This window comes from Gymnoscopelus microlampas, assembly GCF_963454915.1.
Source record: "Gymnoscopelus microlampas genome assembly, chromosome: 5".
Lineage (NCBI taxonomy): Eukaryota > Metazoa > Chordata > Actinopteri > Myctophiformes > Myctophidae > Gymnoscopelus > Gymnoscopelus microlampas.
The window spans coordinates 28,517,047-28,544,329 of NC_139942.1; the positions used below are offsets into that span (position 1 = coordinate 28,517,047).

General features: G+C 42.0%; 1 protein-coding gene across 2 annotated transcripts; it reads right to left on the bottom strand.

Annotated features, from left to right (window-relative positions):
- Positions 1 to 1,060: 1,060 nt before the first annotated feature.
- Positions 1,061 to 23,234, bottom strand: LOC311045405 (polypyrimidine tract-binding protein 2-like). Of its 2 annotated transcripts, XM_084057254.1 has the most exons (17): positions 23,182 to 23,234; positions 21,637 to 21,658; positions 20,613 to 20,664; positions 19,826 to 19,989; positions 19,359 to 19,430; positions 19,192 to 19,263; positions 18,793 to 18,951; positions 17,547 to 17,657; positions 17,232 to 17,403; positions 16,067 to 16,144; positions 14,795 to 14,907; positions 11,785 to 11,818; positions 10,904 to 10,996; positions 10,366 to 10,482; positions 7,899 to 7,998; positions 7,729 to 7,806; positions 1,061 to 7,168 (listed from the first exon to the last, which is right to left on the bottom strand). In XM_084057254.1, exons 1-17 carry the CDS (start codon positions 23,187 to 23,189, stop codon positions 7,039 to 7,041), a joined length of 1,575 nt encoding a protein of 524 aa, XP_083913380.1. In that variant the 5' UTR covers positions 23,190 to 23,234; the 3' UTR covers positions 1,061 to 7,038. The 2 variants fall into 2 exon arrangements, with proteins under 2 accessions (XP_083913380.1, XP_083913381.1); XM_084057255.1 differs by lacking the exon at positions 16,067 to 16,144.
- Between the last annotated feature and the right edge of the window lie 4,049 nt (positions 23,235 to 27,283).

Sequence of the window (27,283 nt, forward strand, 5' to 3'; positions counted from 1 at the left end):
AACTGCTGAAGAGGGAGCAGTATCTTTCTGGGCTGTTAATTGCCTGAGGAAAAAATCCCAGCATGCCTTGGGATGCACGCATTCATTCCAAAGTTGTTAGTTGTCCAAATGTTAATTTTGAGGGGAAACCCTGGTCCCTGAGCGATCACATCAGGGTAGCTATAGGGAGCTTGAAAGTTGTCTTCTTCAGATCAAACCCACCAGTCATTAAGCTATAGATTGGTCCACAATGTTATTAGATTATATTTAATATTTCAGTTTGTCAATTTATCAATGTTTTTATACTTGTATTTGAACTTTCTATGGGTACTTGTCCTTGTTAAACCAATTCTACACAAAGTCAAGTTTTCTGTACTTGTTTCCAAGCATTTAGCATCATCTAGTGGTCATGGTTACAAAATACTATGTAGCCTGCAGCATCTGTCATAGTTTGTTTTTGACTTTTTGCCTTTATTGGACTTTCTGATTTTTAAAACGTTCTGCATTTTAGTTTTCTGGCTGATCTACAGCATGAGGTCAAGGGAGCACTTTAAGATTTGCCCCATTTCTGCATAATGTCTTTATCCTCCAAGTCCAAGGAAAGCAGTAGACTACATAGCAGTTTAACCAGATTTTCAAACATAGATTGAGTAGCATAAGTATGATGTTTGCAGCTTGTTAATGTGTGAAAGTTCATTCTCTTTTTTTTTTACATTGGTCTGCTCATTTTTGGCTGCATTCACCCACTTTTCTTTTCTTTTAAACACATTTGAATCTTTGATATAACAAAGTTGGAAGTTCAGTGGATTGATTTCAAAATATACCTTGCGGTAAATCAGAGATGTTCAATTTTAACTTAAGAGCTGCTCTACCACAGCAAAGACCTCATTTGCTTAGTAAAAAGCAATTGTGTTTATACAAAGACTGAATGACTACAAAGACTGAATGAAAGAGTACAGAATATTAGAGAAGCTGAGGGAAAGAAAGGAGCGAGAGCAGAGAAACAGGAGTGAGTAGAGAGATAGAGGTTTATTGAAAGATACAGAGTAGGTCTTAACACACATGAACCATCAAACTTAGACTTGTCGGTAGAAAAGGTTTTAATTTGTGCCATTGTTTTCCTTCACATTGGACTCATAATAGAGATTGAAAACAGGTAGAAAATATACAACAAGAGAAACTAAATGTGTATTCTCTGGGAACCAGAAGAGCATCCAAAAAGCCATTTTGCAGATGAACAGGAGGATTAGAGTGAAGAGGCACCCCTCATTGAAAACCATTAAGCAAACAAATCTGTTTATATGATGTTATAACACTGTTAACATAGGAAGACACAAACTGTTTAACCGCAACACTCATACTACAGACTAAAGGCACATGTACTTTGGTCCCAACAGGTCACACATCAAAGCCAATCAGACACCAAGACCATAATCACATGTTCAAACCTTGTCCAATAGGATAACACTAGCATGCATTCCTAAGAGAGAGAGAGAAAGAGATGGGCTTGTTATACAGCAGGGATTTATCAAACATACAGTATTCTACCACAATTCCTCCTCGGTAGGGACTCAAAGGTGGCTCAAATTATTAAAATGACTCCTAAGGGTTATTCATGAATTAGCATTAATTAGAATTTATGTCATTTTAAAAATACTGCATAACTGCTCCTCTACAAAGTGACAAATATAAGCAACAGCTGGAGAAAATGAGAAGTAGCAGAATGTGCCTTGGCCCTCCTGGGTATAGAGTGCGGTTTGGCGAGACAAAAAGCTGATTCATACTTGGTTACTTGACACTTTTCGTTAGACAAAAATGACGTATTTGTTAGGGCTGACCCAATTACTTAGACGCATCAAAGCTTTGTTCGATGCCATGGGATTCAAACGGGAATATTAACAGAATATCTGAGTTATTTATTTTCTTCTTTTTTTGCACAATCCCCCTCACTCTGCTACAAGATGGCCTGCTTCAAGCAGCATGGGATGCTGAGATAGGTGCTGCCAACGATGTGGGCAGAGGGGATGATGGAGGAGGGAGCTTCCTTCCTCTGGAGACTTCAGCCCTCAGAGAAGGAGCTCAGGAGAAGGCAAGCATGCACACAGATATTTGGATGTTTCATGAGCCTTATATGCTGTAATTGGGGAGAGCAAGCCTCTGAAACCAGGGAAATGTTAGAAGGTACCTGACTATTGAGGAGGCAAAAGGATAGGCCAATCTCAGCTTGACGAATTCCGTAGTTTTATCACTGGGATGTTTGATCACAAGTTACGTAACGGGCCCACACATATTGGAACTAGATTTGTCAGCAGGACAAAAGACAAGTTGTAGACACAAAAGAGGATCTAGGGAAAGGTTGAGCACTGTCACGCAGATTCGAAGAATGGGAGGAGAAAATCCATCCTGTGCTGTAAATGCAGGAGACATGTACAGCTTTTGACTGCAAATGAGTTTAATTACTCAGTGTAATTTCGAGAATACATAAATCTTGAATGAATGAATGAACAATGACTATGGAGACAGGATTGTGGGAAGTTTAAGCAGTGTGGGCCCTCCATTTTGCATGGCCTGGACCACTTTGAAGCATGCAATAAGTATATGCTTGCAACATAGACTGTAAAGAAAATATATATGGAGAAAGGGAGCCCCATTGGTTTCTACAGACCACTTTGAAGCCACTTTTTCTGCGAATTCAAATCCACCAGCTTTGAACTTCGGTCCCGTAAGGAAAACGGAAACTGACGCCATTGGCTGCAACCGCAGCGGGGGCGGGTCTTCACTCGGTAGAACCAGTAGAAGGCCTAGAAACATAATCTTTATTATTACTTTATTTGACTTTATCATTACTTCAAAAAATTAATAATGGGACCATAATTTACTAAACGCAAATGGTAATTGAAAGAAGACTTTAAACTAGCGACTGGAAGCATAAAGTATGTATTATATAATGTTTTTAAGGTAATAAAATCAACTATAATGACTGGCCAAAAACCCATTCGCTTGAATAGTTTTTGCTTCTGCAGCCAGCAGGGGGGAAATCATGGTGGTAATAGCAAAACTAGCGGCCATTCATATGAACTTTCAACTTCAGCTACAAATTGTATCTTTTGTATCTGCCAGTGTGAACACAGCATCTGTGATGAAGCCAACAAGGAAGTCCTACCTCCACACTGTCCAGAAGAACCAGGTGATGACACCTGGCTCCGCCAAAGAACTTCAGAAGCATGAAGCACCAAAGAAGAAACCGCAGCAAGAGGAGGGACAGTTTTATGACTGTCTATGCTCTTGAAATAGCATAGACAGTCATTACCATGATTTTAATTTGATTAAAAAAAAACACGAGAGAAGAAACGGGGAGAAGAAGCAGCAGGAGGAACTGCTTCTTCAGCATGACAGAGACGTGAAAACCACCACTAGATTAGACAGTGGAGATCGACCAGGCCGAGGGGCTGATGGAGAGTATCGACACCATGATGGGACTGACCCGTCTCTGTACAGCCAGGGCTACAGACCGCTCTAAAAAATTCAAATCGCCACCTCATTCTGCGGCTGAGTCAGCCACGCAGGGCACCTGCCATTGGGAGTAGTTAGGGGTTAAGTGTCTTGCTCAAGGGCACTTCGACATGAAACAAGGAAGAGCCGAGGATTGAGCCAGGAATCTCCCATTTCCGGCCACTACCACCCCAAGCTCCCTCCCTTACAGCAGTGTCATAACATAGCTTGCTTAAAAGCTTTGTCAGGTGGCGTGACGGTCCAGGCACCCTAGGCTGCAATGCCAGCCTGACAGGCCCTGGGGGCGGGGGCTCAACAGCACACACACACACACAGCGGGGGTCGACAATGTCAAGAATGTTTTTGAAAACAAGGACAGAATCTGCAGCACTGAACATTACCATGTATGTTGAGCTGTCTCCACAGACCTTCAGCATCACTCCTAAAGGTGCAAACAAGACTGTTAAGTTGACTGCCAGAACAGTGACGATTCCCCGGACCATGAGTCAGCACCACAAAAACCCATTCCATCCTGGGCAGAAGCTGCAGCAGCATGCTTTTGGAACGATCTTATCTCCCAACCGGGAGGAGATATTCGACACCAACAAAACTCGCTTCAACAAGGGGACCAGCTCCGCTGTCTGGCACTCTCCTCCAATGGGAAACCAGTTTTAAAAGTTGGATGAATGACAGCGTGTACAGCCCTCTGCAGCGGGCACGAGGAAGCCCTGGCATGAGCACATCACACAGGAGGACCGGGATCTCCTTCAAGACCGCCATAAAAGAGCACCTGTCTGCAATTTGTAGAGGGACAGCAGGTGCATTTAACGGCAGCGGAAGCAAATGCACTCGCTCGCTCCTTCTGGATTTGTTAATTAAGGGTCCTAGAAAAGCCCTCTAAGCTTTTCTAGGAAATGGACCTGCAGACCACTAGAACTGCGCTCACAACGCTCAGGGACAGAAACGGGGATCTGGAGGACCTCCAACAAGCAACTAATTCAAGGTTTTGAAAGAATCTGCAGCACTCGTACATGCACACGCATGTGTATCCTCTTAACGATCATTGTAAACCATCATTGTAAACCATATCTCTGTACAACCTGCAAACTGTTCAAAATCTAAAAACGTAAGGCATACCTATACAATAATATTTTGTTTTATAGTCTAGTGCTACTCACGTTTAATTTCGGTGGTTAAAATGAGCTCAAGCTCCGCAATTAATACTACTGGCCCATTGTCGAACTTTAAAATTTGCGCCAAAACCTTTGACGCCCAAAAAATCTTTGAAGGTCAGCCCCAGTTGTTTTTTTTTTCAACTGAAAAAGTGTCATTGAATATAGAATAGAACATACGTCACTTTTGTCAAACTTTATAGAATTCCTTAATTTTCACAGCACTAATAATAATATAAAACAAAGTATAAATTAGCTTTGAGTAAGGCACATGTGTATCTGCCAGAGAAAACAGCAGGTCCAGGAGAGGCTTAACTGGTGGGCCCCCACAGCAGGCTTTTGTTAACCACCCTGTCCTCTCCGCGTTTTTACATTGTGGCTCCTAGGAGGCGAGCCGTCTAGAAGAGCTTCTGTATCTGTGTCTGTCTGTGGCTAATCTCACAACACACTGGACCAATCAGCCAAATTTCTTGTCCACACTGCCATATATTTCACATATTGTGACTTACAATATGTGAAATATTCTGCCCTATTCAGTCAGAAAACAGTTAGTGAAAATATCAGATCTACAAGCTCAACAGTATTGAGCTTGGAGATCAGCTACTGTATATTCAATGATCTACAAGAGATTGTAGAGGGTTAAGGAGGGGCTCAGTATAGAACCCTGGGGGACCCCTGTCAACAAGGGGGTTTAAGTGGTTATGCATGTGATGTTGAGGAAACATCTGCTGTGTAAACAAGCCACTTTTTTTTTTAAATGCAGTGAATTCAGCACTGAGCCCGACTTGATGCCCAAAACACCGTCCCAGTAAAGACGCACTGCCAGGAAGCATGTTCCCGTGGGACAGCAAGAGGAGGGTCAAACCAGGAGGCAGTTAGTTGGTTATGTCACAGAGCCTACACTACATTTTATTAACTTAGAAATGCATTCTGTGTGAGAGCTGGCTCTCAAAAGGTGCTGGAAAATCATGAGGATTCCTGATTTGGGCTTCAAACAATTAAATTTGTCTTCCAAATTATTAAGTGTTATAGTGTAAATACTCTTCTTTCTAGATCTAGAAGGGGAGGTGAAGCAACCTGCATGCCGCTCTGAAAAAAGGAAAGCAAGCCTCAGGCTTCCACCTCTTTTGAGGACCGTGCTCTGCTTTCGAGTTTTCTTGAATGCACGGTTGCGCCAAAGACAACATTCTAAGTGATAAAACCTAATAAGTGAATCGACCCAGTGACATGGGTGACGGTGCCTTTACAGCACCACTCAGTTAAAATCTAGACATAGAAGAATGAGCGTTGTTGTGTGCCTGTCCAAAGGCTGACAGGAATGACTGGTCACATAAGTGATGGCAACAAAATGGTAGCATTAGTCTCACTAACAATATTCTTCTTCGTACACAATTTGGTTTGTACCTAAGGATGACGATTACTACCTTTAAACAGGGTTAATGTGCTTCCAAAACACATACTGCCTTGAAATTTCAAATGTTTCATAAAAGCAAAATAAGTAAATAAGTTTCATTGTCATTCTCATCTGGTCTTTGACTAAAAAGATGGCCTTGACCGCTCATCATTCACCGACGTCGCTTTTCCACTGCAAAGTACCGGCTTAAGTCAACTTTGTGTTTTTTCATTTAGGCAAAAGTACCTGGTACCTTTTTGGCATCACCTCTGTTGAGGTTCCAAGCAAGCTGAGGTGATACCAAAAGATGATCTGAATCATCACTAGCGTCATTACATCACGATCGACTCCCCATGGAAGTTTGCGAATCCTGTTGTTACGGCAAGCCATATTTGTATTGTTCTGTTTTTTGCAAAGATGTCTCCTGTGGGTCATTAACTGGTGTAGAAATCAGTGAGATTATACTACCTTATGTTTGCGTTTACTATAGGTAATTTTGCAGTGAGATAACACTGGCAAGTTTTTCTATTAGCCTTATCCACCTGCTATTGACTTTCCCCAATACCCTTTCTGTATAGTGACTGGAGTCCATTGCACTTGTAAATATTAAATGGAGCAGTAGGGGAGAATCGCTAACTTTCTCCTCTTTTTTTTAAAGGGAGTTTAGGTCTGGCAAGTTTTGTTTGTTTTTGTTTTCTAGCAGGAATTAGTTAGTGTGTTTATCAAAGAGGTAGTTTGGGTTTTTCATTATTTTGGCTTTGGTTAACCCTGGTCAAGTTTCACTGTTCTTTTAAAAAACGTTCCAGTGTGTTCCTGGTTCTATGCAATGGAAAAGTGCCATAAGTGAATGACTTGACTCAAAAGCCAAAAACTCTGTTACAAATATGCTAATTTGGGAAGCCAAGACACTGATTTACAGTTGAGATTGTAGAGAACTGAAGATTAATGAAGGTAATGGTATTCTCCAACGTCACAGTTGTGAGGAGCTGGAGTACTGGGATGCTAGATTGTCGACTTGGAAAAGGAAACTTTAAGGTGGTGATTCGCTCCCATGTCGTAGTTGTGAAGCTCAATCAGCCCCTGGATAGCCTCCTCTACCGCGGACATCTGGATCAACGCCATCTTATGGTCCCTGACAGAGGGAAGGGGAGGGAGAGAAACTTTGTTAGGACTCAGTAATAGATAAATGTACTCTTCTGCAACATCTGTCCTTTGCTTCCTTGCCCACATTAACTCAAGGTAATGTCATACATTTAACAGTAGCGATTAATGACAGCTTTGTTGAATATGTTCTGTCTCTTTCAAAAGTCTGTCCTTTGAAAGGTTTTATGCATTCCATTTGAATACATTAAAAAGGCAATAAACTATTATGTTTTCAATACTTTCAGTTGTAAATAAACACAGAAAGTGAATCCACCAAGGCTTTTTTATAAATGCTTATTTGCCACAATTTAGTTTGCCATCCTCTCTTTACACAGGATCTCACATTTCCACACATTTACTCAAAATGGCTGTCTTTACTCAAACATTTTGCCATGATGAAACATGAAGCTGTGCTTTTCCTTAAATATGAACTGCCCTTGTAACAGGGAGTCTCAAATCTAGTGGGGAAAAAAAGTCTGGTTATGAAATCTGCATGGTTTCTTGCACAACACAAATGAGTTGCCTGTCATACAGATAAATGTTTCTTACTGGAAGAATTTGAAGGCCTTGACGGTTGCTCCAGCATTGGAAAACAGCAAACGCAGGTCGTCCTCTGATACACCCTCCCTGAACACAAAATGTGCACCTTAAAAATCTTTGTCTTAGAAATCAAACCAGTCCTTATTTCAAAAAGGAAAGTTTTGTCCAATGAGTCTTACGGTATATTGGAGAGATGTAGCGTTGCTGAGGGAGGAAATATGTTCTGAAAATTCTTGGATCCAGGCTTCTTGAAACGATGGAGTGGAGAGCCAGAGAAATCTACACAATATAGAAGAGACAAAGACAAATTAATTAAGGTTGTAGCTGTTATCTCATTCACAATATGTTCTGTACCCCCTCATCTCTCTGCACCTTCTTTGACACTCTAGCGCCTGCCTGGGGTGGCAGGCCTCATAGTTTGAAAGCCTCTGAAGTAGATCATTAAATAACATTAAAGGACAACTTCACCCATTTTCAACCTATCTTCACAGAATTGGTCCTCAATTATGCTCATTACAAAATGGCACCATTTCTGTCTACTCGCACTGGCCCTCATTTATCAATGAGTGTACAAACCAGCTTATTTTTTTGCCTATATTTGACCTTTGGCCAAAGTCCAAGTAACATTTATCAAGCGATCATATAAAGCCAAACCTAGCTTACATTTGGTCTGTCCTTTGATAAATGTGACGGCTGAAACCAAAACGTTGTTCTTGAAACACCCTTACATGTTCGCGAAACGCTCCGATTTGACGTCATGAAGAAGCAGAATACGAACAAACAACGTATGGAAAGGCAATAAGAAAGTGTTTCCCCCGCCCGCCTCGCTGGCTGTCATGTCCGCGTCTGACACCACCCACCGACCCATGAATGACACCAGTCACGTCGTCATGAATGGAATACGTTTATAGCATATATTAATTTAACCCATTACCGAGCGCAGTACCAGTGCGTGGTCTAGTTACACTAAAATAAGGCAATCATGTATTCCCTGTGAATCCCGAGCTGCCATGATGCCACGTTAATGAGAGATATCAATTCAATCTTTCATTAATTCAGACCCAGGGAGATCCATATCACAATTATACAACACAATGAAATAGTTAGCCTGGCAGGTTTATATCCTTATGTTACACATAACTCCATAGGATACGCTACTATATAAGTTTGGAGACCTCACTGTCCATGAAAAGATCGCCAGTTCCGACTCCCGAAAATGCTCTTGCAAAAGCACCCTTTAATTTTGAGAATAGCAGATCTATAAACTCACAACGCGACACGTTGTGAGCTTGCAGATCTGCGATTTCCAAATAGCCAATGCAACCAGATCTGCAATCTTATCTGAATTACTGTTAAAGCAGTTTGTTTAAATGAGTGAATGATTAAACATCTAACTTGTAACATTGCAAATATGTTAGATTTTAATTGCTTGTCATTGTCACTTGGAAATAAAATAGGCGTGCAAGTTCATGATGTATGCCTTTATAAAATGTTATATTTTCACAGGGATTATGTAGGGATTATGTACTAATGTGTTGAGATATACATTTTGGAGTGGATATATGTGTCCAGATGCCTGTCAGATGGTCAGGCAATGCTGCTCCGCATGTCTACGATGTAACAAACAGGTGCAGCCAAAGTCTATACGCCCCCCCCCCCCCCCCCCGACGAGAGATCTGAGCGGGATGTACGCTGAAGTCAAAGTCACGATAGATTGATAAATGCCGAAAATTGTGGTGATCTCGCCGTACGCCCATTATTTGGTCTACACCACTTTGATAAATGAGGGCCTTTGTGTCTTTGTGGCCGAGGTGGGCTGTGGATAGTTCATAAACCCACCTACCAGTGACATCACCAATGGGGAATCTGTGCTAATAGAAACTGCCAGCTTTCTATTCCTGGAAAGTTAGCATGCTATAATAGAAGCCATTGTTCTCACATTAATACAAAATGTATCTAGAAATGACCAAACCTGCCTACTGTCTACAGCCCACCTCTGAGACACAGACCGAGTAGAAGAAAATGTAACCATATTATAATGAGCATTAGTGAGATCCAATTATATGAAGATGGGTTGAAAATGGGTGAAGCTGTCCTTTAAGCAACTTATCTTTTTTGTCAATTATCAGAGGTGAATTCAAAGACATCTAACAAAAATGCACCGGTCTTCCTCTACAGATTTATATTTGCACTTATACAGTATACTGGTACGGTCTACAATAACAGTTGATTTCAGACACAGTATGTTGGATTTATTGAGGCCATTTAACGTCCTCAAAACGGCAGCCCTTTTGCTCTTAGATTGATATAATAAAGATATCAAATGATAGGTCACATGTAACATACATCTCACCCACCATAATCAAAAGGATCACGCAAAAAAGCTTACAGATTGTTTCCATTGCAGTCCTTAGTATGAGGTGTGTATGATGTAGTGTGGTGCTGGTTAGTGCTGGAGTGCATGAAATGTATAGAGTTCATGATGTGCTAATGTGTCACTGGGCACATATGAAGAAGTCTCTGAGTGGATGCGATCACACAGACCACACAAGAAAACACAATACAGCAAAATAGCCACAGTGTGAATATGATTAATGGTGGATTGTAGTTAAACAACATCCTTTAACAAGATCAGTCCCGTCTTACCTTTAGTGAGAAGCTGATCATCCAGTCCCTCTCTGGGCAGAGCAACGGTTTGGTGCTTTGACAGTGTGACTCTCATCACTTTACCAAACATCTTCTGGCCATTCAGATGACTCATAGCTAAGGAGGGAGGAGGACATGTTATGATCATCAGGTGGCAGTTAAAACTATAACATTCATGGTTTGCTGGCTAATGACTGCGGGTAAAGAACATTCTGTGTAGAATATACAGAAGAAAGAGAAACTTAATGGAATCTATGGTGGAAATAGGACCCAGAACACATCACGCTATTTTCTATTCTCCTGAAGAAAATGATTCGAGACATCAAAAACACATATTTTTCATTGCATCTTTCAAAGGTCTAAGTGAAAATGAATAAATAAATGTTCCCCTTTAACCTGTGCTATTCACAGTCGGGACTAAATGAAGAATTGTGTCATTAAAGCACCTTACAGGAAAACATATGTCATATGTCAAGATATTGTCCAGCTCGGTGCGGCTGTGTGCAGTACCTAGCGCCGAGATGAAGCCGTCACTCACCTAGTTGAGCCTGGTTGGCATCGGATAACTGGATCAGAGCACTGTCTTTCTTGTTATAGAGAATCTTCACACGCTGCACATCACCGTATACGCCTGGAGACAGATGGAGTGAGGGAGAGTACAACAGAGAGAGCAGGGTAGGAGGAGGAGATACAAGGTTGATAGGATAGACAGAGCAGGAGAGATGGAGCCGACGGAGATTCGAGAAAGAGGAGGACGTGAAGGATGGAAGGAACAAAGTTAGTGTCGGAAGGACAAACGAAAAAGGAGAGGTGGAGCCTTCCCGTGTGATGACAGCTAACTGATTGTGCGCTGCGTGGCTGCCTGTGGGATCGCTAACCAGTTGGTCAATGTGAGGAACGTGCCCTCTTCAGCAAACACCTCAAACTCATTCGACTGCTTTACAGATGGAGTGACCAATACGTTGACACAAAGAGAACTCCAATAACGTGTCACTCTGGCTGTGTCACTCTGGCTAATAAACTGACACACTAATAGATTGCCTAGCTGACTAACTGGAAAACTCACTACATGGCTGGTTGGTTGACAGGTTGATAGACATTCTGGCAGGCTAGCTGGTCGGGTGGCTCGCTGGCTGGCTGATCAAGAGGCAGACTGGAAACTGAGCCAAACTGTAGATGCAGGATCATCTTGAATAATCTTAAATATGAAGATTAATGGGTAAACTATGACTGCACTGAATATCAACAAGACTTGACAGGGAGACAGAGAGCCGATAGAGATGGACAGAGAGATTAAACAGTAGATAGAGAGAGAGAAAGCTAGAGGTGTAGAGGTTGACTGTACCCAAGGGAGTGACAGCATAGATGCACAGACAGATAGTAGAGGTAAATAGATTGAATATTAGACGTTAAACATACCGAAGAGGGTAAAGAGACTTTGAGGCGTGACCATCTTTAGAGAGAGAGACCGCAGAGCAGAGGACAGGAGAGGAGGAGCAGAGGAGGAAGAGGAGAGACGGAGGTAGAGAGCCATGGACGGACAGAGCAGACCGCCAGCAACGGAGGAGGAGAGGAGAGGTGGTGGTTTCCACGACGATGGAGGGGAGTGGAGCAAAAAGATGGATGGCATGGGGAGGTCAAATGGCAAAAGCAGTCATGTTAGACCAGTCAGTATACAGTGGTAGGTAACAGACGGCAGGGCCAGGCAACACAAAAGGGAGGGTTGAGGGGAGGAGGATAGAGGTGAGGATGGGAGGAGATGAAAAACAAGAGTTTGAGGTAGAGATGAGAACAGGAAAACAAAAGTTTTTTTACCGACATTACATGATGCCGTAGAAAAAGGTGGGAGGAATAACGTAACAGACGGAGAAATAGAGGGCAAAGGGGAGCAGTGGTGGGTAGGGAAGGAAGGGAGGAGGACAAAAATCAAAGCATAGGTCAGTAAACAGCATCAGTGGAACATTAACAGAATCTGAATGATCGCTGGTTTGAATCCCAAACAACGGCACACGGTGACCCACACACACACACAGCCAACTCCTATAGTTATGTTAACCCACTCCCACCGGACACAATTATCAATGATGGGAGAAAAGGAAGCTAATTGGGGGAAACTGAAGAGTACATTTAAGTAAAAGAAACAAGTGGCTGAGTAAGGGAGTAGTAATCAAGCGTAAACAAGGAGGAAGGGGGGGGCATGCAGTGTCTAGCCAGTCAGGTCAGATGTAGCGTCAAGCTGATGGCAGTAGCCAATGGGTTAGAGACAGTTTATGGGAGGAGGGTGGGTGAGATTGCAGCCAAATGCCACTCCGAGCACTGGGAACACAACCCAGTTTTTTGTTTTTTTTATTTTCTTTTTTAGTATAGTTGTGTAGAACAAGTAGACCAATTACAGCTCATGAGTTACTATGCGCACCTCCGTCGCCGACTTTGAGGAATTGTTTTGAATCACAGAACCTTGCATGAGGATGGGTTGGGTGTGACGGATGAAGACGCCATAACTGTCCATAAACCAGGGGCTTCTATTGGCTCACATAATGACAGTTGTGAATGGAGCAGCTGAACTCAACTTCCTGCTGTGTTTAAGGACACCATTAGTGTTACCACTCATGTTTTTTGGTTTATTTTACACTTGGTTTCATAAATGTAATCCATCAGTCAAAACTTGGATAATAATATATGTATATTTTTTAAGCAAATACTTTTTGTATCGGCCAAAAAATAAAATATAAAAATGACTGTTGTCAGACTTTGTGAACCTTGCCATAGAGTGAAGTTACAGGGGTGCATACTACTATTACTTTCCTGCATAGAGGAATCTTTGGTGCCCCAAAATGATGAATCACTTGTTATGTGACAATAACCTTAAGTTGAAGCCGATAAGTATTGTGAATTAAATCTTACTGGGGATCACATTAGTACAATAGGACCACAATGGAAACTTTCTTTTTTTGTGTTATCCTTTAAAAATTCATTCATGGATATTTTGTATCTCCTACCGGTCCGCTGGTCATCAAATTATTGGCTTAGGAATGCGACAAAAACAAAACAATATCCATGAATTCAAGTCTCCATGGGGTGACTAATCGATAGAAAAAAAGTCAACTATCCCTTTAAGCCTGAATGTCTTACGGTACCACGTGCTGTTTACATGTCTGACTAATAAAGTATTCAATCAATCAATATATTAAAATATTATGAACGTCAGCAATCACTAGCATTCCAGAGACATCAAAAAGAAAAAAAGGACAGTCTTTTTGTCATTATGTGGCGGTCAGGAATCAGCTTTAGTAGCATGACAGAGACGTGAAAACCACCACTAGATTAGACAATGGAGGCCGCCTTCAGAGAGACAGCTATAGAGAGGAGAGAGGCGCTGACAGAGAGATGGGAGATAAAATTCATAGAAATAGAGAAAAGGACTATGACGATATAGTAGATAGAGATTTACAAATACAGAAACCTGTCTAGAAAACAGAAGTTACAAACTGAGAAATCTTGCACACATTAGATGATGGCAAATATGAGTGGACAGAAAAAAGAACACAAAAGAAAAGAACAAAAACAAAGATAATACACCAGGAAATCTGGATCTGAAAATCTAAATTCAAATGGAGAAAATAAGCGTCTCTAACCAAAGATTGTCATAACGTTGAAAAATATAGGGGTTCGAAACCTCCATGGTTAATCTGGCTTGGCGTCCCAACAAACACAATTGACCGTGTCTGAGGGTAGGAAGCGAGGTGGGAGGGTGATCTCTGTCGCTTCACTAGCGACTCCTACATGTTGGTGAGGGCGCCTTGAGCAGTGGGGAGCTGAACTGAGAAGAATAGCATGTACCTCTACACACGTTTTGTCCTCCCCGTTAAACTCCTCACTGTCAGGCGTAAAGAAGTGGACTGGCGGTGTCAAGTGTATTGGAAGAGACACGTGCTGACCTACATCCTCCCTAAGACCAACCAGTAAGGGTTAGCAGTGACAAGGGACTACAGTACAAGGGGACTTGGGAATTGACAGAATGACTAAATCGGGAGAAAGGGGGGGAAAAGGTATTGGGCAGAACATTTTTCAAACGAGGAAAGATCCAAGACACAGCAACAGAGAGAGGGGGAACATAAGGCCTATGTGACAGTCTGTGGAGAGCCTGTGACACACACACACCTCCCAATGGAACACACAATAAAAACATTCACTTGTTTACGATATAGCATTCATCTCCCATTGTAGGTTCTCCCATTTTTGAGAAAAGCTAATTGAACACAGTCTGTGTGTCTCTCTCTGGCGTGCACATACACACATACATCTCAAATGAGCTACAGTTTCAACCAATGTATTACAAATGAACCTCAGTCTCACCTTTCCACAGACATACATGACACATATACAGTACACAAAGCCCAGGGCTAGATTGTGGTTTGGTGTAGTGTACCTCGTCATTCAGGTTGGATGCCAACAGTACTCCGGAAACGCCAGACCCAGACAGAGCGACCCGTCCAGCAGCTGCTGCGGCCGCAGCAGCGGCACTCAAAGGACTGATGGCTCCTACGAGGACAGCAATGACACGACACAATGAACACAAACGCCATAGAGCAAGACAATACTGCTAGTTAGTTAGTCTGTTAGGTCACAGCTGCAGCACCTGTGGCTCCTGTAAGGAGAAAGGGTCAACAAATCCAAGTACTTTGATGCTATACCATCTTGAATAATCTTAAAGCATCTACGTTTTTCATATCTTTCAACATGATTTACAATTCTGCAGCCAGAAAGACAAAAAAAAAATAACAAAAGCTAATTCAATATCATCCTCTACATCAAACTTCATAATCAAAGTACTGATGGAATAGGAAGTTGGTGTGGGGGACAGGATGATTTAGGTGCGGCCCAAACACTTTTTCTTAGGGGAACGAGGTTATACCTCATCTACAAGAGTCAATTAATAACAGACTCCTAAAAATAAACATAAATGCGACCATTAACACCTTATCGCAATAATCCCACCATTAAAAACTCACAGAGTGGGCACTGGACAGGATTAAACATAATGTGAGGGTAAGGATTAGAGTCTTTACATGCCATGCCCACACAAACAAAACACAGCAATCAACGCCTTATTCACATCCCATTCACATACAGTGTAGCTCTGCTCTCAGTCCTTCCAGATGATTTGAGAATTTACAAAGAACATAATACATGCCCTGCCATTGCACTTCAAGAGCATTTGAAAGTACTCAGTGAAGCATTCGTTTTTTTTAACTGCAATCTTATCACAGCATTGCAAGTTTAGTTAACTGAATTTTCATCATTTACTCTACTTTCAACAACTCTAACATTTAAATGTCTTGGGATTCTTTTATTTTTCATTGGTTAACAAAGGGGTCTGCAAGATGTAATAAAAGCAAATTCCCAAGGACAGCTTGGATGGACTGTGGAGGACACACCAGGGTGAGGAAATATCACCAGACAAGCACTGGGGAGATACTTACCAATGGCTTCATCTACAATAAAGAGTTTAAAGGAATGTTTCTATTGTAGACACTTCTATTGTGGCCAATGACCCAGTGGAAGTAATTTCCCTGCCCTGGTGTTTCCAGGCAGAAGCTCTAGCACAGGTATTAAAAGACAGAGTATAGCAGGAGGACAGGGAGAGAGACAGAGAAAGAGGGGGGAAAAAAGAAAAGTAGAAAAAGGAAAGGATAGGTACCTCCACCCTGCGAGAGGGAGAGAGAAGACGAGTAACCTCCTCCACTAGAGTAGGAAGCTAGCGCTCCAGATGGGGTACCTATAAGACAATATGACAACTACGTTTATACCACACAAAGCTAACCCACGCTAATTTACTTTCACATAGTGGTGCAATGTTAGCTAGCACTCCTGAACTATGTACCTACAAAACGTAGCCGCAACCTACTGTAGAACAAGAGACCACGTCGCTAAACTACTAGGACAATATCCAACTGCAATACTTGCAGCTTTATAATAGATACACAATGGCTGAATTAGTGCAGCAAACTTGAAGGCAGATGCTTGTGATAACCTGCATAACTAGCTACAGCTGGACTTGAAGTGCCATCACAATATTTGAATCAAACGTCAATACGTTTCCATAGTGATGCATTTTCTCTCACTTTCATGAGCATCGGTTTCGTTCAACTTCTCAAAATAAGATATCCTTATTATGGAATGCAGAGATAATCATGTCACAACTAGGCCCCATCCGCAAAAGGGAATTTACAAGTAAAGTACATACAAGAGAGAGCGATATAAATCACTGAGGGGTAAAAGAGAGGAGGAAGGGAGTTAACCAAATAATGACCCAATATGTCTAAATTATGTAGAAAATCGTCGATCTACAAACTCACAAGGCATCTCAACTCAATGCGTTGAGTTGTAGATCTGCTATTTTCGCATTCCTTTCTTTTTTTGGCCTATGACACGCCCAAATAGGGATGCCAGGGTTCAAGTGGTTAAGAGGGTGAACAATCCCTGTTGCCCTGTCTTCCTGTCTCCAGTTGACCGCTGTGGCCTGACAATCTCTCTTCATCATTGTGGTGACGATGCAATTGCATTAGAGTGCCCGTATACTACAGTCTACACTAATTAAACCAAGTACCAACTGAGTGTTTACCTGAATGCTCACTGACCCAGTGGAGGAGAGAAGAGAGGGATAGAGAGGAGGGAGAGAAGGAGGGATGAAATAGACAGCATATTTACCCAGAATGACAGCCGTCGCCGTGTCTCTCCGTACCCGAGCATGGCTGGACATAATCTCTGCTGCACTTCATTATTAATAACTCTCGGCTGAAATCTGTGACTGACTTACTACTCACTAGCCAAAACAAGGGAAGGAGCAGTGGGTGTTGTCTTACCCAGTAAAGATGAATGGTCCTTGTTGCCGGACCCCTCGTCCCCGGTGGGCAGGTCAGGTCGGGTGTAGTCTCGGCTCTTGTCGTTGTTGTATTTAACGTTGAGGCTCACCAGCTTGCTGAAGTCTATCCTTAGTGTGCAGCATGAGTTGTAGATGTTCTGCCCATCCAAAGACTGGAGGGAGGGGAGAAAGAAAGAGGGGGAGGTGTATGAATAAAATTGAGGGAAGATGGGAGCATTAAGCACAAAGTTTTGGGAATACCGTTTCATACCAAAAACATGCTTTAATACATAATATTTGTTGGATGTAAACCTACCAGTTTAGCTTGCTGGGCGTTGACTGGATCGCTGAACTGCAGCAGAGCTTGAAATTGGTTGTTCTTGGTGAAGGTTATGATTTTCATCACCGTGCCAAACTTACTAAAGATCTGGAGGGACGGGGAAGGACAAAGGGAAGGAAAAACAGTTAGTTCACCAACCACAAACAAACTTACATTAAACATTTACGCAGGTAGGTGGTGGTATAATTAAGTAGAAGGGAAACCAATGGTTCCCGGGCCATGTGGCAGCTTGATGTACTACCATGGACATGACGCTAGCTTGTCGCTAGCCTGGTAAACCCTCCCTCCGGAAATCTCATTTCCATTTGATTCCAGGAGTGAGTCTGGCATGATCGCCCATTCTGCAATATTGGCTGTGGGCTGGAGTTGGGCGAGAGTAATACCGTTGACTGACAACCCCTTCAGCCAATGATCGTTGTTCCCCTCCAGCCAATCAGCAGACCTCCAGACTAATGTGACGCAACGGGACTTTTGAGACGGCCATGCCCAAAATAGGTTGCCTTATTGGGATACATGCGTGGCACTGCCCGCCCCTCCCGGTTCTCTAAATTTGTATTTTTAAATAGGCTCTGTCATGATTAATTGACCACATATATGAAGTTAAACAACTAAATTCTATCCAAACGATATCTTAAAAGTAAATTCCGTGCCTCAAAAAAGAAGTTTGAGACCGTTTTAAAATCGAAAGTAAAAAGTGTAACTGGCCACAGAAACAATGGCGGATCGTTCCATTTTTGTCGGCTGCACTCGGTCCCATTCGGGCTCACTTGTACTCGCCACCTGATTGGCCAACTGTCGCTGTCAATCACAGAACGATGAGCGACGACGCTGATAGGCTCGGTTAGCTGGTAATTCCGCTAGAAACTCCCACAATGGGCAATTATGCCAGACTCACTCCTGGAATCAAATGGAAATGAGATTTCCGGAGGGAGGGTTTACCAGGCTAGCTTGTCGCAGGGACTTACCGACAATGCAACCCTTGATGCCGAGTGTCAAGCAAGGAGGCATTGGTTACCATTTTTATAGTCTTTGGTATGACTCGGCCAGTGATGGAACCGCAAACCCACTGAGCTGGTAGGTGTCGTACGGTAGCTTATAAAGGTGAATTAAATTCTTGTAAACAGTAAGGAATTCACAGGCCGAATTTCCAAGACAAATTGTCGGGAAACTGCTCCATATCAGCTGTCATTGCTATCTGAACATTGGAAATAAATAAATGTACCTGTTGGAGAACATCCAGTGTCACAGGGTAGAACATGTTGTCAATTATGATGCGTAGAACGGGGCTGGGGGGTGGGGCCAAGTCCAGAACTCCAGGCTCAGAGGATGGAGAGCTTCCGTCCTGAACAGCTGACACTGCCTGCAGCACCGCCTGAGCTCTCTGAGGTCAAGAAACAAACACATCATAGACAATATTAAATGTGCCATCTCATATCGCCCTGAATAAAACATAAATTATGGGCCAGCAGGGCCACTGGGGAGGACAAAACAAACACACCAGCTGGATCAGGGAGAAAGTGAAAGTCTTGGGAATGAATGGTGCGTTAAGACTGCTGACTGAAAGTGCGTATTCTATGCCTGTGTATATGAATATGGTGAATATTACAGGTATATTACATACCTGATTCAGAGCAGAGTCTGTCTTCAGTTCCTTGTGGTTAGAGTACTGGATGAAAACTGGTGTGTTTCTGACCTGTGTGAGACACACAATATATTTTATATCAGACACATATTCAAGTGTAAAACTAGGTATAACGGATCATCTATGAGAACAGGAGTGTTTCAAACCTGGGGGGTGACAGCAGTGTAGTAGTTCACCATAGTGATAGCTGCTTCCTCTGTCCCCAATTCCAGAAATGCCTGCAATATAGTGATATTTAAATCAGTATTGACAATAATGAGGTTCACACGAGGATTTGGTTTTGAGACAACCCATAGAAAATAATTCTAAGTTAAGAAAAACATCAACATAATTCTTTACTAGGCAAGGCTGCTTTTGCATTACAACAATATAAGTATGGCATGGATTATGACGGTTACACTGATTGTCTGATGGCGTTAATTATGTGCCAATATGGTCTGGTGTATTTATTTTATTTCAGTTTTCTTTAATGTTGTTTTTCTGTGGCAGATAGGGGTCAGGTACTGTGGATCATTTCAGCTGCAGCCAAAAGCAGTCTTCAAATCTCAAGCACCAGTATTACTTGCCTCAACATTTTTGCCTAGGGTATCATGGAATTACATTTACTATTTACCTGGTTCTTCCCCTTAAGCATCAGTATGTTGGTGACCTTTCCAAAAGGCAGCCCCAGAGCGATGACTTCGGTCTCTGAGACTTCGTTGGGAAGCTTCCGGATGTGAAGAACTCTGGAGGGAGGGGATTCATCCAGTCGCTGCTTCTTGCTGTCACTCCCGTTGGCTGCAAAAAATGTAATGTTAACCCTACAATCACAACCTGACCTTCCCATGTACCATCCTGTCTTTTCAACAGCTGTGTGTTTTTGGCTATTCATCTTAATAAAATAGTATAATACACAATACATCTTTTATTCTTAGCAGGTAAACATGTTATGCTGCGTTCACAATAGCAGCGATAAAGCAACAAACTACAGAAAGCCATTTTTAACCGAAGCCAGCAACAAGAACAAACAAACTGATGCCCAACACTTTGCTGCGTGACGAGCTAGGAAAGCTTCAAAGAAATTTCAGCTCACTTCAGCTTTTTTTCAGTGCTCAGTGAAGCATCAACCAATCAAATGTTTTTGTTTCACCCTTTCCACTTCCCTTCTCTCCCCACACAATACCTCTTATAACTGGGGGAAACAAATTACTGCCATCAGCCTGCTCCCCTGACTTTTCAACCCAAGCCTTTATGTTTTCCTTTACATTTGTCTTGATCTTCACAGACGCATGCATGATGATAATAATGTCAATGAACACTTCAACAGCGACAGGGTAGCCGACCACACTTTGTCAGACTCATTTTGTAGCTTTTGTCTCTGCTAGAGTGAACGCGGCATTAGACATTAGGTGTGGACTCACCAGTCATAGAGGGAGGGCTGCTACCGTACATGTTGAGCTCATCTGAGCCTCTCTGAAAGAAGACAATTAAAATGTAAGTAAACTAGAGACTAGAGTCGATAAACATTTCCACAATACACATTTTCATAATTTCCTAGCATTTCAAATTGCATCTCGATTCATTATTACATCATTATTATACATCATTATGGTGTGTTTTTGATTGAGATTTTCGTTGCCAGAAATGCATATAGGCTACATGAACATCTGTGCACAAAAAAGGATAAGCCTGAGTTTTTAGCGGTGCCAACCGCTCTATATGTGGCTTTGACACCGTGTCTGTGTGTCTGTGTGTCTGTCTGTGTGTCTGTGTGTCTGTGTGTCTGTATGAGCCCGGGATGAGCACGGCAAAGAAGCAACACATACAAACACACACACACACACACACACACACACGGACTTGGAGATTGCCTATGCCATCTCTCCTCTCATTGGCCACACGTGCCACCGGTTATCAAAGAGGGGTCCAGGGACCCCCAGGGACGTCCGCCCGTATGAGCACGGGATGAGCACGGGATTTTAAACAGCTATAACTCCAGTTTGCAGCATGCCACCAAGTCCAAATTTGGTATGTGGACTTAGACCACCAATACGGGACCAGCATCAATTGCTCAAGCCCCGCCCCCTCTGTCTTCCCATTGGCTGGCCTTTAAACAGCCATAACTCAAGTTCGCAGCATGCTACGGTGTACAAATTTTGTACATGGACTAAAACCACCAATAGGGACGAACTGTAATTACTTAAGCCCCGCCCCCTCTGTCTGCCCATTGGCTGGCCTTTAAACAGCCATCATTCCAGTTTGCAGCATGCCACCAAGCACAAATTTGGTAAGTGGACTCAGACCACCAATAGGGACGAACTGAAATGAGTTACGCCCAGCCGCAAAGGCACCGCTTCCTTCACACAGGGTGTGATTTTTCATTCCATTGTGGCTGTGTGTGTGTGTGCGTGCGTGCGTGCGTGCGTGCGTGCGTTGACTCTTTACCTTCATTCCAACCGCAACATCACTGCCAGTGGGTGAGGATGGAGAAAACCAAAGAGGGAAAAGTGGAATAAGAGCAGTATTTTAATGGTTGAAATTAAACAGCATGCATGAGTTTTACATTATGCAACAACAATGCAGATGAAATGACCAACTCTAAGGCAATAAATAGTAACATCACCCCCAGTGGTTTTCAACCTTTTTCATATCAAGGTCCATTATTTAGTCAGCATTTGAGCCGCGGACCACCATTTCATTTGATGAGATTTAGACTCTCAGACCCAAGACTTAGAATATTTTGTTGTCGTTGGATAAAATTGTGTCCACAATTCCATGCTGTATTGATGTCTTTGATAACAGGCAAACTTTGATGAAAATAACAATTCTTCTACATTCTCTAATTGTTCTCTAACAATTAGAGATTCTCTAACTTCTTGTAATGCAGATGTGTAACAATAATTTAACTCTTAAGAGTGTAAAATGGACCTGTAAGGGTTCATTTGACACTCAAGAGTAAAACATCTATAAGGGTCCATTTGGTTACCAACTCTCCATCATTTAGCTGGGGACCACCTGGAATCCCTTCAAGGACCACTGGTGGTCCCCCAACCACTGGTTGAGAACCACTACCTTACAACAATGACACCTTCACACTCATGTCATTTTAATTCAAGGTCCTGCACTATTCACATGATCCACCTGCCAAGACAGTCCATCCTGGTTAGCGTGTTTAGTGTTGCCATATTTTGTAAGAGAAATAAGCAACCAGGTCTGAGAACTTTAACCTATTTGCATCGGCTATTTGAACATATTTTCAAATACTCTTGAAATAAAAATGTGGAATATCTAATATATATATATATATATATATATATATATATATATATATATATATATATATATATATATATATATATATATATATTTAAATATTCTAACACCTTTGTGCTTCCTGGCACAAAACATTTATGAAAATATTTGAGTACCACTTGTTTAAAAAATAATTTTAAAAAAAATGGAAGCAAGCCTAAATAAGAAAATACACTGTAGAATTAAGCCCATACAACCGCAACCCGCAACTACCACTTTTATACAGGCAACTTCACAGAAAAAGAAGCCAAAAGTCGCTTACAATAAGCCAACATGGCAACACTGATGTTTAGGCCTCTACAGTTAGCAATAAGCTGAAGACAAAAGACAGCCTGCACTTCATAACAAAGGAGGGACCGACACAAGCTATGCTAGGCTAACCGGGGCTAAACGCCCATTAAATAAATGAACGACATTGAAATTCCAATTGCAATAAAATAAAATAAGAAAACAATACAGTTTTAAAAAGCAAACGTATCTTGAGTCATTTATATATGTAGCAAATAAACACAACATTGTAACCGTTTCTATCTACGCTGATAATAACGACATAATAATAATGCAAACATTTAGTTTCGTAATCGACGAGCACAGCAGCCAGGTATTGTATACGGTATAATTGTTGCAGTAAATGTATAATAAATGTGAAATGCACGCCTATATACGGTGTTTATTTACCCGTCCATTGCAATGTTTTGCTGGCTCTTGTTTCAACAGCTCGTCTCTCGTCCGTAGTAATAATATCGCAGCAAAATGGATGCAGCTTCCTTTTCTCTTTTTTTTTATGTCCAACGTTATGGAGCACTGCCGCCCCCTAGTGCATTGGTTCTCAAACTCTGCAATTTCATTAAGGACCCCCAGTTTGTCACGCATGAATGATGCCAAAGGACCCCCACATACAAGTGTATATCTCTGGGACAGTGGGACCCCAATCTATACTATAAAATCCAAACTCTGAGAGTGTGCAAATGGAACCAAATGGACCCATTTGCACACTCTCAGAGTTACAGACCCATAACTCCTCAAGGATGGACCCCATGGGGTCCCTGGACCCCACTTTGAGAACCACTGCCCTAGTGACACTGTTCAGTAAAACCCCCAGCCTCTCAGTTTTTAAGACCTGAGGCCGTCATTATTGATATGATCCCTTCTGGCAAGAAAATGGGGAGAGTGATGGGGAGTGACATGCAGCAAAGGCCGACGGGACTCGAACCTGTGACGTGCTGTCATGCTATTTTTCAGCCTATGTGCCCGGTCCACTTAAACTTAAATATTTATTGATTGACTCTGTGTGGGGAAATTGAATTGTTTGTGGGGTCACAGGTCTCTGACAATCCTGTTGATTGGAATGGGCCAATTTAAGGACTGTAGAGGAGGAGGGGTGTGTGTTTATGTTGGTATCATGTTTTGGCTTTAGTTAATAATCTGTGAATGAATTGGCGCCTGGGAAACATTTTAATGAACATATTTAGCTTACTTCATCATGACATAATTGTGTAAAATATCTCATGAGCCTTAGTTAGCCTTGTTTGAGTTTATAGAGTTACAAATTAGTAATCATGTGATGGTTTGCCTCACCTGATTAACTCCATGCTACAGGTGAAGGAACTAATTCAGTTTGGCTTGAGACCAGCTGTGTATACATCCAGGGGAGAGCTACCAGGGCCTTTGTAGAAGGTCTTCCCTGCTATAGTTTCTTAAGGTCCTGGTTTGTTTAATTTCTTTTTAGCTGTCAAGTATTTACTCAGTTCCGTTATTTGGAGCTTTGTTTTGGCCAGTGTTTAATTTTGAACTATGATTTTTGCCTGGGCCTGCACTGTCAATTACCCTGCACTTTGGGAGAGGTAAATAAAACACAAAAACCTGCATTGGTGGACCTTTTGGAGCCGTGGCCGTTCTAGCCTTTTCCCACTTTGCTAGATTTGTAAACTAGTTCTTGAGGAACATGCTAGAAGAAGATATTTAGTAAGTACCAGATAGCTAGCTAGATTATATGTTTTGGTGGGGAAAGCCAAAGGAGCCCATTCCCTAGCCTGATAAGTTGAATACCAGTTGTTTTTGTTCTTTTCACAGGAAATTCCTGAACCACAAACACTTATTTCTCAGGGGTCATCACCATGCTGGCTTGTGGACATTTTTATCAAAATGCTATATTTGTCAGGGACATAAAAATGGGTGGAAAATTATATTACTGTAGAAACACACAAACCTTCAACTGAGTGCTGTCCATTTGGTTTTGAAAATGGTGTGTACAAAATGGTCCATTTGTGCACTTGAAAATAAAAAGTTAGAGAACCACTGTACCAGTGGACTCCTAATGTCTCATACATAGTGTCATAGTAATTAAGTGACATGCCTATTCTGAGGAAAACCTGGAGACTGAGAGATTCAGTAATTGAGTCTTATGATCAAAATAATGTAAAAATTTAAAATTTGCCACAGACAAGACCATGTCTAGCCACGGACACATTTGTCCGTGTACGGACACATTTGATGACCCCTGGTCATTCTTCATCCATAGTGTTTCATACTGGATTCATAGCTGAATGTGTCTTGTAGTGTGATTGTGTATTATAACATGATGATATTGCAGTAAAACACAACCTAATAGTGTTTGTTTGCTAATTCATTTACTTATCTTGTTTATTTCATTACAGTCAATTTCTGAAGAATTCCCATCCTGTATTCCAAATCTTGAGCTGTACAGTCCAGTGCTCAGAAAGGCCTCTTCTAGACAGGCACGACCACACAGATCATTATCTGGCTTATACTACGGCGTTACGCCAGTTCGTCTCTTCACCTCTTGGCATCAGGTATCTAGACGATATGCAGTATGTATAGCGCTAAGTATGTAGCTATAATTTTCACTCCAGCGGTGGTTCTCGTTTCCATGTCGAGGAATACCATATATTTGACCGCAAACCCCCATCAGATTCTTTTTTGCCTGGGACCCCATACAAGATTTGTGTTAAAATGTATCAAATATATTCCTAATTTGTCAAATGTTTTCAAGATATTTTGAACATGGCCGATCTACAAGCTCACCTGTTGTGAGCTTGTTCATCTGCTATTTTCAAACAGCCAACCATATAGAGTTAAAGTGGTTAAACAGATTTTTATATGTTAAATCATTTCTGGGTGTTCCTGGAACACTCTCAAAGACCCCTGGGGGTCCCGGACCCCACTTTAAGAACCACTGCAATACAGTACAGTTTGTTCTAATGTATAACCCACCTTCTGTTTATTTCAGGAAATCCCTGGTTCTGAAAACACGTGTTCCTGCTTTGGCCTCGATTATGAGTTCTGCAGAAAAAGACATTCCTTCATCAAGGCCACGTCCATATCCGGGTCAGCAAAGCTCACCAAGAGAAGGTATTTTTGAATGATATTCTGGCAATATGGATGTACTAGTATATCTCCATATGATGTGTTCTAAGGTGTATGCATCAAATAGCCTGGAGATGTACACACATGAAAGGGAGCTTGAGGGGCCTGAATCCATGTTAGATGATGTACATATTAATACTGAATTTGCTAAGTTGAATAGTTTACTGGACATATCCTATGGTGTATATACCGCCCATACCTGTGTAACATTGCTTTACCAGAGTCAACACCAGCTGCCATAAATATCAAAAGTTCAACCTGTCCATATAGGCCTCTGCCATATAGGCCTCCGATCTACAAGAAATAGCCGATCTACAAGCTCCCAAGGCATTGCGTTGTGACACGTTTCGAGCTTATAGATGTGCTATTTTTAGTGAATGTTAGTCCCAGAATAGGGATGCTAGGGTTCAAGTTTATTTTCTTTGTCTTAGGTCTGACTCCCCTGGGGACATTGCCAAGTACACCACCTACAGCTTCATGGACGATGCTACAGACAAAATTGTGCATTTTGAGTTGGTGCAGGTACGGAAACGTAACTTTGGTCGATTTATTTCTGCCCTCAATAATACCAATGGTATTATTGAAGGTATTATGTCTTTTACATCATTTTTATCGTTGATTAGTCCCCTTTACCAAGCAGCAACACTGCCCCCATGGAAAGATGCCACTTTGTCCCTTCAGGATAAGGCCTGTGAAACAGGGCAACTGAAGCTGGTGTTCCGTTACGCAGATTACGCATTATTTGGTGTCAGCCCTGGTACCATTTGCAGGCAGGTGTGTGCCAGTCACAGGTGTCTTCAGAAAAGATAGGAACAGAAACGGGGGTGGTGTTTGCATGTATGTTCATACTGACAATGTCTGCATCCTTCGGGAAGACCTGATGGATGAAAACATTGAAGCTGTGTGGGTCGAGATCATTTTTAAACATACCAAACCTGTGCTAGTCGGTACCATATACAGACCTCCTACCCAGACTGATTTCTATGATAGACTTGATGAATGTTTAGCTAAAGTGGACCATGCGGAGACGATACTTCTTGGTGATTTTAACACTGACATGCTCCGCAAGGAAGCGTCAATGTATAAGTTATTCAGGGCGTTTTGTGATCGGCATTCACTCCACCAGCTGATCACTCAGCCCACAAGGCTGTGTGTTTCCACTCAAACTACCATAGATCTCATTCTAACAACGGACAAGGAAAAAATCCTAAATAGTGGTGTTTCTACCTGTGGCATATCTGATCACAACATGATCTTCTGCACCAGAAAGAAACGTAAACCTAAGACCGGTTACCACAAAACAGTCACAATCAGAGACCTCAAAAATTATAAGAGTGAGGACTTAGATCACAGACTGGAGGAACAGGATTGGTCCGACGTTCTAAACAGCACA